General features: G+C 37.6%; 1 protein-coding gene across 4 annotated transcripts in view; it reads left to right on the top strand.

Annotated features, from left to right (window-relative positions):
* LOC149212442 (auxin response factor 19-like) overlaps positions 1-8487 on the top strand; it is a 96050-nt gene extending 87563 nt beyond the window's left edge. For all 4 annotated transcript variants that reach the window (XM_089391850.1, XM_089391851.1, XM_089391852.1 and 1 more), the window contains one exon: positions 7870-8487. In XM_089391850.1, coding sequence (XP_089247976.1) covers positions 7870-8068 — 199 coding nt within the window. In that variant the 3' untranslated portion in view covers positions 8069-8487. The remainder of the gene's footprint in view (positions 1-7869) is intronic.
* Positions 8488-14157: the final 5670 nt, after the last annotated feature.

Genomic DNA, 14157 nt, shown 5'->3' with positions numbered 1-14157 from the left:
AAGAAGAGAGTCCTATACAACTGTAGGCTGTAAATGAACAGAAGGCAGCTCATCCTTCCATAATCATGCTTAAGGGTGTTATTTAGTGAACAAGATGTTTCAATGAGGCTCGGTTGCACAATTATGAAGCCTGTCTAATAGTGTCTTGTAAAGGGATCTGAGGTTGTATTACTATTTAGCTGAAGTGAAGAGGTAATTACTGTTGAATTTTGTAGCTATGGTCGGTCTTCATAATTAATATTTTAGCCCTTGATGTATATGTAATAACAAATACAAGACGTGCTCTTCATGTTGGTTTTAAAAGAAAAATTTTGAATTTTCAAATTTGAATTTTTGGCACCAAATAAGGTCAAGTCGGCCAAGTTGGAAGAGACACCCATTCAGCCTCACAGAAGTCTATATATAAGGCACTCGTCCTCCTTCCCAAGGCAGTAATTCGGATCTCACAAGGACAAGTATCTGTGTTCATCGAAGCAAAGATGACAGATAAGAAGAAGGCTGAAATTCAACCGCAGCTGACCGAATTCTCTCTCTTCATTTGACCTCACACATGTGATATCCTTTTCTTCTGCAGCCTCGCACGTTTGGCGTTTCTGGGATCTTCTGGGCTGCAGGACCGAGCTTCTTTGGGCATAGTAGGAGGCCGAAATTCGGCCCTAGCAGATCAGACGTGCCCGAGTTCATTGGGAAATAGTTTGACTTGGCAAGAGGGCAGTTTGACCAGGTGTGGCCAGGGCTATGTTACTAGTCAGTTTGACTTGAAGAATTAGATGTATCTCTATTGAACTTAATAATTTCTCTAAAGAAAGGTTGCCGGGTTTTTCCCCATGTGGGTTTTCCTAGGGTAAAATTCTTGTGTCTCTTGTTTGGCTGTCTCTTTATGATCCTACCGACATTTTGTTTCTACTGTTGAGATCTTCTGTGGAATTGCTTTATGATGAATGTGAATGCAAGAAAGATTAATATAAGAAATCGTAAGAAGTAATTAGCAGATTAGAAGATCCTATGAAAAATCAACAATTAATCAAACTAATCTTTGTTCCAGAAACTCAATTTCTCCTCTAGTTTGGGTCCATACCGAAGTTGCACAAAACTTTGGAAACTGGTACATGTTGGAACTGGGAACACCCTGGAAATGTGAACCCCCACAAAACATGTCAGGAATATATATATATATATATATATATCTCGAAGTTATATGGACATGGGTTTTCTTTCAAAAATGCCATTATGTGAAATTGAAAAGCAATCTTTATAGATGAGGCTGTACATCCAAAATTAACCTTTATATATGAAGCTATATGTGCCAAAATGTAACATGAGCTAAGCCAAATAGATATCCATCTCATCTTCATCTTTATCAACAAAATTAGGACAAGATGCCTGTTTAACATTATATAGTGGACAAGAAGGAGGAAGTCCACTTTGACTTGCATCACCATCAATATTAAATGCAACAAGAGAGAGTTCCAAGTTTGAGGATTTTGGATATACATCACGTTCTTTATGAACTGCACTTGTATATTCTTCACACCTACGAGACATAAGGCATAGGCTCAAATGCACATGGACAAGATCAATATATTATGATGGCAACCTATTGTGCTTCACAAAAATGAATGAAACCATATGCTTTGGTGTCCTTATGTCAATGAGATGTTGCCACTTGTGAGAGAATATGGGTGGCAATATTTTGCAAATATACACCATTTTCCCTTGACAAGTCCACCTTTTAATTGAGTTCATAGTCCTCCTCTCATCCAAAGATGACTTGTCTGAAAAATCATCCTATCTAGTAGCAAAATAAACGAATTTGTTCTTTACCCCAATTTGTAAAGAAGATGAAAACAACCTGTGGAAGGTTTTCTTCACTCCATTCACCATCTCCCTATTTTCATGTAGGGCCTTCCTCTAACTATTACTTGTTGAATTTCCACGAGCTTGGGTCTAGCTTAGAGTCTTAAAATCACTGACGCTACCAAACCGAGAATCTCAACAAGAACTGCTTTTTACCACGAAAAATCTAAAGCAATAAATCACATATGCAACAATATACATAGTTTTTAAAAAGATTGTACAATAATGTACAACCCCAATCTTTGTTATATTAAACCAAATATGAATAATACAATAGTCTATGGTATACAAGATACAATGACAAACTTGCTGTGCAGACTCGATGTTGCATCTTGTTTTGTCGGTCCTTATCTCCCATACTGCTCATTAGTTGCCCATTAGTCCTTCAAAGGACAACACATCGAGACTCCAAGAGGGTTGCCACCTAACACTGCTGCAATTCATTTCTGTAGCATGTACATGGGCTGATCCGATCTGCTCCCTAGATAGACCTAATTCCCGAGTTCCAAACTGCCAAGCTAGCAGTCACCTTTGTCCATCAAGGTACTACACTTCGGCACCAAACTTCACCCAATCTTCAATTCCTCTTCGTCACTTCAAGTTAGCTCATCTAGGGCTACTTTGGGCTATCAACACGTTGCCCTCCACTAGACCAATGATGCCCAATACTTCACTATAAGTTTTGCTCCTAATTGAGTTCTTGAACTGCCCAAGTAGACGTCAATTAGTGTTTTAAGATTCAGCCGGCATGGAACCGATTCGACCGAGTTGGTCCGAGTCAAGGCCTCACCGGGTCGATTCGGCCAGTGAACCGGTTCGGCCGACGGGGTTATTAGCGAGCCGACCGAGTTGTTATACAACTCGGCCACCTCGGTAATAACCTGGTTGGCTAGGTCGAGACCGAGCCTACTTGGTCGGGTTGGATGACAGCGGCCCGTGAATTTAATTAATTTTTTTTTTGTTTTTGGGGGACTCCAAGGTTTTCACGATGATACTTTAATGGTTTTTTGTCCCTAAATAAGTTTATCTGGCTTGATCTTGAGAGGTTTGTTTAGGTGGTATCACATATGTAGTAGAGATTCCTTATGGGATAGCTTCATTCTTCTTCAAAACCTTCCAATAGGTTCTTTGCACCTTTCTTAAAGCAAACCTAACTTTGTGGCCCCAACCTTGGCCCTCCAAAGATGAGCATCAAGCCTTGAGTTGATTCCACGTGATGCTACACCCCTTGATGAGCCTCCAAATGCTAAAACACTAAACTTAAAAGCTTGGACGTTGGACTATTCGATGATATGCCCAAATGGACTAAAGATGCCCCCTGGCTGGCCTTGACCCTATTTTGGGGGATGGTGCCTTCTGCCAAAGCACAAATGAGGATGGTTATCATTGAGATGACTTAGGAGGGCTAGCACATCTCTCTTTGATGCCAATGCTTACCCTTAGGGGTGCCATGTCACTCACATGCTTGAAAAGGGTGACATAGGGTCTCTCCTAGATGACATCATGGTGGAGGATGCACTTTCTGAAGATGTACACATGCACTTTGGGACTTTCTTGGAGTGAGGAACACTTTTGGACCCTTGTATTAGTTCCTTGATGACTTACAATCTATTTTGGAGGATAACGCCATTTCTAGCCTCCTTGGTTATGTGTTTTTGTTTTGATCTCTATATCATCATCATGTATGTATTGGATAGTGCACTGGGTGCCATTTTGATATAATGGATATATTCATGAGCCTACTTTGATCATATGTTGTATTCTATCTATATTCTAATGCTATGTGTTTGGAAACATGAATGAAAATATTTAAAACTATGTTTTTTTATAAAAAAATAAATATTTAATGTATTTTCTAGAACGACCGAGTCATTGAAATCGAGCCGACCGAGTCGATACCCTTGGTCGAGTCGGAGTCGGAGTTCTAAAACATTTACGTCAATACATGGCAGTTATAGGCTTGCAATAATTCTGATCCAAAACTGATCCTTCACTTAGAATCTGCCCACTGGTTAGGGCATCAAATCTGCCCCCTCCGCTTTGGCTTCTACAAGCTACCATCCATCTAGCAAAACAACAAACTAAGAAGGCTAAAACATACCTTTCAACACTTCTTGTTCTTGGTTTCTTGTGATTATACTCTGCGATTTTCGGTCCTCCTAGGGATGACTGTAACTTCTGTTACAAACCCAAAACATGACCAAACAACCTTCAAATACTGTGTTGAGGCCCTCCCTTGACAACCCTTTACCACACTGCTACTCAGCCTCCAATGAAGAGCTGTTCCAGCTCCTTCACACCCTCTGCTCAACCTAGAAATACTACAGTTCAGGACTGCAGCAAATCCGTTGCTTGTGCAAGAGATAGACCTGTGAAAATTCCTCAACCAGAATCCCTACTGCAATAACTGATGATATTACTCCTATTTGTTAAATTCCTTTAAACAAATTACTTGCATTTTCCCACAGCAAATATCGTAATACATACCCTAAAGCCTTCAATTAATTAAATATTATGTGGAAACAAGAGGCTGAGCAAGAAAGAAAGTACAACACAATAGACACCATTATTTTTGGATAAATGTCCCTGGAAAAACTCAATGTGGGAAAACCAGTGCAGCAGTTTTGAGGGTTTATTATTATTACGCAGTAGCAAATTCTGAATACATCTCTGAATACCTCATGGGTTATTCAGTTACAGAGAGAAATACTGGCAGAAAGATTTGTGAGATTACCTCACACAATCATTGAGAGAAATTCCAACTGATCCGGTCACTGGATGAGGTGCTTCTGGCAAGCCCTGCGCTGCCTTTGCACAGTCCTCACCCAGTCCCTGCGTTAGCCCCTCTAGGTATTGCGTCACCCAGCCTGTTGTTCGATTTGCTGCCCGGAGTCACTGCTCTCAACCTCCCGGTCTCACACCCTGGCTCCCGGCTTCTGAAACTGACTCTGCTGCAAAATTTCAGACTCTCTCTCACCCTCTGTGCTCCCTCTACGTGGCCCTACGTCAACCTTTGCGTGAGAGCTGCTGGATCACTCTCTGCCTCTCTCTGGCAAAAAATGTGATTTTGTGCATAGTGCATTTATGTTCCTTGATGTGAATGTCTGTTTAAACCATGGATGAAATTAATGCAAATTATACATAATCACCAGTGTTGCAAAACTTGGTAATGGAAAAAAAAAAATCAGTGGGGGTCATCAACCTGGATCGCTAAATTTGAATTCTGGGAAAAAATCAGCGAGCCTTAAATTGGACTTGTAAAACTTGGTGAAACTTGGCAACCTGGAAAACTGGAAAAAAGTTGGAAAAATCAGGAGGAATTGGAGGATTTTCCAAGACTGATACTCAGTGTGTATCTGTATTTGATCACATACTATATGTGTAACGCAAATATAATTTGCAGTCATTGTAATTGTCTGAATCATGTATCTACTTACGTGTTGATCATGTGACATATCATAGACAGTAACATGGGCATTCTTTTCTTTGGTCTTTGGGGATTTTAAACACCTCCTTGAAGGATCTACCTAGTGTTCATTCTGAATATTTTATCAAAGATAAATTCTTTTGATATCACCAATCTATGTTGGATGTATGCTAGCGAAGAGGTGGTTATCCAGGTACTGACAACTGTTGCAAAAAAAATTGTAACAAGATATTTCTTGTATCATCCAACACTAACAGTTAACTCTAGGAAGCAAAAAATTTGGTGATGCATCCCAGCTAGGAATCCTCAAAAAAGCCACCCAAGCCATGCTATATAGATGTCTGATAATTCTTTTTCATTGGAAATCACAGAACTTGCTACTAAATTATATCCAAATTACTCTGCATTGTGCAAGAAATCATCAGCTATTGTGTGCAGCATACATTGATGTTCCTCTATGCAATTCCTCTGCTGAATGGAATTGATACATATTATACTTAATTGAGGCATGCACCCATTGATGGCTATATTATGTATTAAATCTCTGCAAATGTTGCAATTGTCACTGACAGAGATATGTTGTATGTCAAGCACTTATTCTACAGATGACTATATGCTCTATTCTTGGACTCACGAAAAAATTCTGAGCTTTCTTTCAGAGGATGCTCAACATCAATCCTAATAAATAAAACGGACTCCATTTCTGTTATGACCAAGCAGAGCTCAAGAAGTAATGAACCTTGCCCTTATTTCAGAATGATGAAGGCATGCGGCCTTCCCCTTGACTTTATGAGTGTATAACCCACGCTACATAAGTTTAAGTTTGATGTTTTATTCTCTATGAATCTCTTCCACGGCTGCTATTAGAATAGCCAATTATTGTGCAGGTGTTCACAGAATGCCTGAAGTAAAAAGTACTCCAAGCCTGGTAGGCCGGAATGTCAAGCTGCCTAGATGTAATCCCCAAGGTATCAGATCTATTGATCTTGTGATGTATTTTATTTGAGTCTTGACCAAGTATGCTTCAGGTCCCCTCTTGCCTCAACCTTAGAGACTCAGAGCTGTACCATGCCAGAAACAGGGAGTTGTCATAGTTAGACCTATTACCCTGTTAGATCAGATCAGTACTTCCTTAGCCAGCCAAGAAGTCTCATTGTTCTGTGCTTCGAGTTCACTAGTAAACATGCGGTTGATATAGACAGGCTACAGCCTTCTAATATTTTGTTTCCTATTCAAGTCTGTTATGCCAGCATTTCCAAATTGATTGCAATTGCAGAAGGCAATGATCACCCACTGAATCAGAATGGTATGCGTTGTCCACATAGGCGTCTCAAGCTCTGTGTTATCTATCACAGTGCATGTAATATTCTCTAATCAACCTCATTGCCAAATGGTTCCCTGCAATTATAGTTTCAGAAAAGTACAATACGTTGAGGTACATAGGTACATTGCGATCCTGCTTTACCTATTATTGACATTATTTTTAGTACAAGTACAGAATACCTACAATGTTTGAGCAAGTGTGACAAACATGCCTTACTCTCCCATCAGGGAGCTCTCAATTATGGTTTCTCAAAAAAGGTTGATCAATGATTACCATTTTCATTGATTCTTCCTTCATCACGTTTGCCTTGGATGCCTGGTGAATGCTTGTTGGCTATCCTGTGGTTAGGATCTAGTATAATTATAATAATCATATCATACTTTCATAGCCTATGCCTAGCTAGTGATCATGTTTCAGCTGTGTGCTGGCTTCTTCAGCATCTCCGGTTGTAGCAGTGGGTATATATGAATACGTTATGGATTCTTGACCTTCTGCAACTTGCCACCATGTAGATACTAGTATAGTGCTGCAACGAAAAAAAATCAGTGAAACCAGCAGAATTCTCAAGAATTTTAAGCGGCCATACAGAATCTTGCTAACAGAACACAAGATTGTTCAAATTTTGTCAATCCCAACTCTGCTTATATTAACAATAAATTTATGAAGGAATTTGGGAGCATCGGCCCATACTGTATACTGTTTGAAACTGGCAATATGCTGGCATATTTTCTGTTTTTCTCTGTTTGTATGGCTGTAAAGCAGCAGTGATGAAATGGAGACATTTATTCTAGACATGTGATACTGGTTAACTTCTAAAGAGCAATCAGAAGAGTGCTGTTATATGTTTAGAAGCAACCTCACCATATCTGCAGCCTGCTCAAACTCCAAATACCGAGTTATTGATGTTCTAATGCATTCTGTTACGTAGTATGAGCAGTGACGAAACATGCATACCTTCAGATAGTGACTTTATTAGCCAATCTGACATTGTTTGAGGTTTTCATAATACTGATTTCAAACTCCAAATCCACCGCAGTTATGCCTGTTCTTTTCTGTGTAATAATTTGGGCAGTGACAAAACATTCATGTACCCATTCATATCAACCAATTAGACATTGTTTTAGGTTTTCAATTCACTTATTTGAAACGTATTTGTCAACGTCTTTGAACTAGTTTCCAATGTTTTAAAATCTCAAATTCTTTTTCTATATTTGTTTTCGTATGCATGTTATCTGAGCGAAATTTATGGTTCTGTTTGCAGGGAGTTTGTAAGCTGCGTCCGTTATATTAAGATCTTATCACCTCAAGAGGTTTTACAAATGAGTCAGGAAGGGATTGAGATCATAAATAACACACCGATACAGCTGCAAAACAGTAGCTATTCAGATGATCATAATGCTTGGAGAGATCATTGTTACCACAGCTCTGCCAATCCTTCATCGGTATCTTTCAATCATTAGTTCTTCTGGGATGGTCCCTTTCTTTGACTATTGACCAGCACAAGTTTTATTCTGAGTTGATTGGATGATGCAGAGGTGAAACGTTTTCAGAATCACTGCCCATTGTTTACACCCTCATCTCTGAGTGGAGGCCTCCATGTATAATGAAGCCATATCTACCACCAATGATCTCAGTTCCTGCACTTAAGTGATTCTCAATATTGTCTCGGCATGCATTTTTCTAAGCTAAGAATCGCAAACATTGAGGTGCAGGAGCTTATATGGAATATTTGACATTTGTGGATGATGGCTGAGGTCTTACAAAGCACCGAGATTGGGATACTCCAGAAGATATTTGATGGAAGTATGTTGATCTTGTATTATATAAACTGCATTATTATCCAGATGATATTTGATGGAAGCATGTTGATCTTGTATTATATACTTCAGTATCAACGTGTAGCTTGTGACAAAAATAGACAAGTTCCGGCTTTGCGAAAGCCAGATAAATTTGCCATTGTTAAGTGCATTTTTTGTTAGGAAAGAAGTTTCTGTTTCGGTTGCTTCAAAGTGCTTTGACGTACAGGCTGCTGTGTCAGATTTTGCAGCCTATCCAATAGCTGTGTGCTGACTAGTAAGAAGGATATGCAAGTGAAATTCAAGTTGAAGCATCTCCAAGTGGTTCAGTAAAGTGGGGTTCACATATTTTGGTTTACCCCCTTTATTTTGATGCTTCGTTATTTTTCCTCTTCTAGAGATGCACTTTTGAGTCCCATCGACCTAATTTAGTCATTTGTGGACATTTACAAATTCTTCCTTTCTTTCTATGGTGATAGAGTATCTTGGCATGGAAGTTTAGGGAGATGCAAACTATCTGTCAGCTACTAATGATCTGACATTGAAGAATGTATCATATTTCTTTTGTAAATGTATTTTCCTGTCACGTGATGGTGGCAGTTGCCAGGATCATTTCTACTACACTACAATGTAGTGGAGCAAATACTGATTCGCCAATATTTGACCGTGTTTCTTGATTTCTTGGAAAATTGCTTTTTGACCCGTTTCTTAGATTCTGTAAAAAGTTTGCTGCTTGCATTGGATTCTCTTTGATCTTTTGGTCAAAGGATCGATTTCTTGAATGCATCTGCATAAAGTTTGTTTGATATATTTAAATTGCTTCCAGAACTTTATGTACCTGGATTTAATACCAAAAAGGAAACACACAATTTCCTAAGCTGTATTCCAAAATACTATAATACGAAAAATAACAAAATAATAATACCTAGAAGCCACAAGGTATATGACCTGACTATAAACACTAGGAAATAATAACGGTAAGGACGTGTAGGGGATCATCATGGTCATCAAAGGGTAGGGCCCAACTAGCCACCTTCACCGAGGGAGCATCATCGATATGCTTATTTCAATGATCATTAGCATTTTCAAGATGTTGCAATTCACTGAGATAGCTAGGTCGATGTTGAAAATTTCTTATCATTCATTGTTGGGGTAGGGGACTAGCAATGCCCATGCTCCCTATGCTCTTAAACCTACTTGCTTACTTGATGGTGAAGTTTGGTCCCTAACATGATAATGTTCCATCCATCAAATGGACATAAGAAGGTATCGTTGACATGGAGTTTGATCTCTAGGGTTACACTTGCTTGGTTATGGGGGAAAAGATCAAAAAATATGTTTTGATGTCTTAGTGTGCCTACATGGAGAATAATGGGGTTTTTGCAATCCTAGATATGATAAACTTAATCTTTCTCTTTCACTAGAAGAGTGCAAACTTCCAAAGGCTTCATCATTGGAGCAATCATGTTTCACATTTGGAATTCAAATGCCAAATCTCATGCAAATGACATTTTGATTGAGGTTTGTAGCATAGTCACTTATAGTTGAAGATATGATTAGCTTGGTAAACGTTGTCGCTAGCTTCCATTTCTAGTCCCTTGACTAACGCTAGAGTGCTAGCTTTTGGAGTTGCTTAATAAGTGTTTACACCATGCTTGGGGGTGCTTCATGTCATGTGAGGTGCATGGAGTGTTGATTCCCATTGGGTGTATTGTAATGGATTTACATATTGAAGATAACATTTTTATAGATTGCGATGCCTCGCCTTGTGCTTACAAGGCACACCTCCTTGGAGCATTAGAAACTTGCATGGCACGAAGACTTTCTTCATGATGTGTACTAGGAGAGTTTTAACAACTTGCATGGGGGCTTGTGATTGACTACATGACGTTTGAGTTGAGAATATTATGTAGGTGTTGTCCGTGTAAAGGGCACATGGCTTTATGTGGTTGTGTTGAAGCATTGGAGACCTTTGGAGGAGCACTAGACCTTGAGGAGCATTTAGCCTTAGACCCTTGCTTCTTGGTTGTGCATGCCTTAGAGTTTAATATGTGTCATTTAGAATTGTAGCAATTTACATCTGGGCCTATCTAGTGGCTAGTGAAGTTGCTTGTAGTGTACTAGGTGCATTGCTATTTTTGGGTTCTCATACCTTTCATATAAATAAATGGAGAAGTGTGTATTTCTGTCCCCTTATCATTGTTCACTCATGTGATCACATGTTTGTGCTAGAGATTTGAGAGTTAAAGTGAACAAACATCTTTGTACCCTTCATTTGTATTACTATCGCCTTTTGTTGGAGTGTGAGGGTTCTTTAAGTAATTCAAGGGAAAACTAGGTTTAGGGTTTTATGTATTCCAGGGTCCAAACTGTGTAGTTGCATATTTGAATTCCAACTTATGTTACTTTCATGCCTGAGCAGATTCAAAAAATGGCTATGCACGTATATTTGACATAACATTGAGTTGAATTTGTTAAGTTATTTAACACATATCTAAAAAACAAAGGACAAACTTACTATTGTACTAAGTATTTTTATATCTATTATATTAATAGGGATTAACATATGTATTTGACATAATACATTACTATTTGTATTGTAGAAAATTATCACTGTGGATTTGTGGGGCAAACCCCTTTTGGTTTCTTATTCTCACGGGGTAATCCACATAATTTCTCTATCTTTATTGTTGTGCTCGTTTTTAGGATTTAGTGAGCAATTTTTTTCCAAAACCTTTCTTTTTGGGGTTTTTTTTTTCTTATTTAAATTATACTTTTATAATGAGTTTTTAAATGTAAAGCTATATTAGCTAGTGTTTAGCTTAATAAAATGTAGTCCAATATTTTGATTTCACATTCATCTCTTGAACTTTGGTTAAGAGTGAGGTTTCCCACATTAGTAAGTGACTATATTCTTATTGAGAAGTATAACTCAGAGATGAACTTCCACACATATTCAGTGTGAACATGTGAATTAATTCAAAAAAGTTTTGATTTTTTATTTATTACTTTGTATCTAAAGGAACAAACAACTCGTCCAAGCTCATACTTGTGTGACACATGGTTGATTTCAACCGCTACAACTATAACCTCTAGGTGAACTGCACATGCCCCATGCATAGCCCATTTGGTAAATTGGTGTATTTGGACCTCAAACCACATACTTTATGTAAGACTTCATATCATGACCATCACCAATTGAGTTGCACTCAGGGGTTATGTTTTGAAAAGTTATTTTAATTTTGAACAATAATTTTATTTTGTAATTCACTTTGAGTAGAAAAAATTAGTTTCTTACTTTTAACAACTAAGTCTAAAATTGTACTTAGGTCAAGACTAATTTTAATAGAATTTTGCTAAAACAATAATGACAGGGAAAGATAGACTTTACTACACACACTTGAGCAGTGGAGCAAGAGAGAAAAATACAGACAGAAGGGGAAAATGCATTCTTGGTTGGCATGTTGTATGAGACAATGGTCTATATAGTTTCTTATAATCATATAGATAGGTTCTTAAAAATCAATAGTCATATAGACACGCCATATGGGTTGTTTTGTAAGTCATACAACGATGTTTTGTTATTCCTGGGTTTTTCAATAGGTTGTATAAGCCTACTTAGAGGCTTTTTTTGATATCCATACATGATATTTTTTGAGCAGTTTGTGGAGGTTTCCTTGTAAGTTTTTTTCAATGCAAGGAAAAGCTTATTTAGAGTAATTACTTGTGTGTGAGAAGTTAGTTTTTATACTTTTATTTTATTTTTCAACCATCTTTGTATTTGATGCGCGCTAAGATTTTTATCTTTGATATTGAGTAAATTCAATGTTCTAATTTATTTAATAAAGAAGCATAGGACAACAATCACCCATGTTTTGGAAAATTTAGATGGTATTAGAGCTACTTTGATTGAAAGATTGAAGAGTAGCAGTTTGTGTGTAAATCAACAATGTCATTAATTAGCCGCAGGTTCCAATACAAATTTAATGGTGCCTCTCATTTTCTATCTTGGTAGGTTAGGGTTACTCTTGTTGGAAGAGAATGATCTCTAGGACATCATGAAAGATTTGGTGACACCATAGGCAACAATTGGCAGTCCATGAAAGGAGGTAAAAGGCAAGTGGATAATCGTGGTTGCTATCAAACATCACTTGATATTTCACATATCCAAGAAGAACATTGTGAAGGAGATGTTAGATGCATTGGTAAGACTTTATCAGAGTGAGAATATTAATAGGAAGATGAGCTTGTAGAACAAACTTAGATCCACAGAGATGACCAAATCTGACATTGTCACTGTTAGGTCCCTATAAGACTAGTGTATCCCCCTTATTGTTATTGTTGTGCCCATGTAGCCCCCATATTATTATTGTTGTACCCCATAGAAATCCACTATTGTTATTTTTGCGCCCTTACATTATTATTGTTATGTAGGCTCTAATTATATTGTGACCCCTTAGACCCCTATATATACAAATGAGGTATTGTGATTTATATCATCCAAGAATTGTTCATTTATGTAATGTAAATGAGGTTCCCCCCTCGAAGAGGATAATTTTTAAGTTGTCGATCTATTTATTTGTGAGTTGATTGCATAACATTTGGTATCAGAGCTTTGGATTCTAGGGTTTCACTGCTTCAAATAGACCATCGTGGCATTTTTTCTATAAATTTTATTCTATGAAGCTTCAGAAGCTGAAATTGAAACCACATGGAGCCGGAATCTTGGTGAATCTCATGTATGGATTTCCGATCTTTTCTCGCTATGTTTTTGGAAATATGATCAGAGGAAGTTATGGTTTTTGCAGGCTCCAAAATTCCATCTCAAAAAGGTGACCTTGGGAAAATCGTCATAACTTTATCTCTGAGCATCAAATTTAAATTTCGTAAAAAGTGACAGAAATATGACATACTATAGTTTTTTGGTATCATTTTCATGGCTGAAAGTCGAAATAGTGACACGTGGCACTCCATACAAGCTCGCTCTACTGAACCAGTCTACAATCAGGTCATTGTGGAAGATTGGGCATAAATTTTTCTTAAGAATCCAACCTCAATCTGACTTATGGGGTTGGAAAGAAAACTCAGAAGGCTACCACATAATGTAATTTCAGAGTTTAGAGATTTGAAATTACAAAGATACAACATATTCAATATCAAGCTCGTATAAAGCAAGAAAAATGTGTGTATTTTTTTAAATTTTCATAAGTTTTTTTGAAAAATTAGTTTCAAGTGATTCAAAGAGAATAATGAAGCATAAATATCATTAATTGATGCCCCGAAGAAAGAAAATGGAAATACCTAGTAAGCAACCCGAAAGCTCTACTATGACACTTGAAGAATAAGAAGAAATGCAACATGATATATCAAAATTACGTGACCAAGTGTAACAAATTTCGCTGTCATAAAAAGTAACTAAAGCTAAGATATATGGTATAAAAAGGGACATGGGAGTTTTGAATGATGGTTTAAAATCAAACATGGAAGCAATGATGAATGTCAAGATAGAGGGGTTGAAGGAAGGTTTGGCAAAATTGCTAGAAAAAAGATGTCCCAGTGGTGACAAGGCAATCCATGAAAATCACGATAAAGACAAAAGGAATATCAATTATGATTTTAGACACTCCAATGTGGGGTTTAAGAACTGCCACATTCCAAAGAGAGATATGAGGAAGTTTGATGACAAGGATCTGGTAACTTGGATACTACAGATGGAACAATATTTTGATCTACATGATGTGCAACCTTCACAA

The sequence above is a fragment of the Pinus tabuliformis genome, chromosome 1_1 (genome assembly GCF_031772625.1).
Source record: "Pinus tabuliformis cultivar Carrire ecotype Pingquan chromosome 1_1, CPIR1, whole genome shotgun sequence".
Classification (NCBI taxonomy): Eukaryota; Viridiplantae; Streptophyta; class Pinopsida; order Pinales; family Pinaceae; genus Pinus; species Pinus tabuliformis.
Note: the sequence above shows the minus strand (reverse complement) of the source record. Positions and strands in the feature narration are given on the sequence as shown.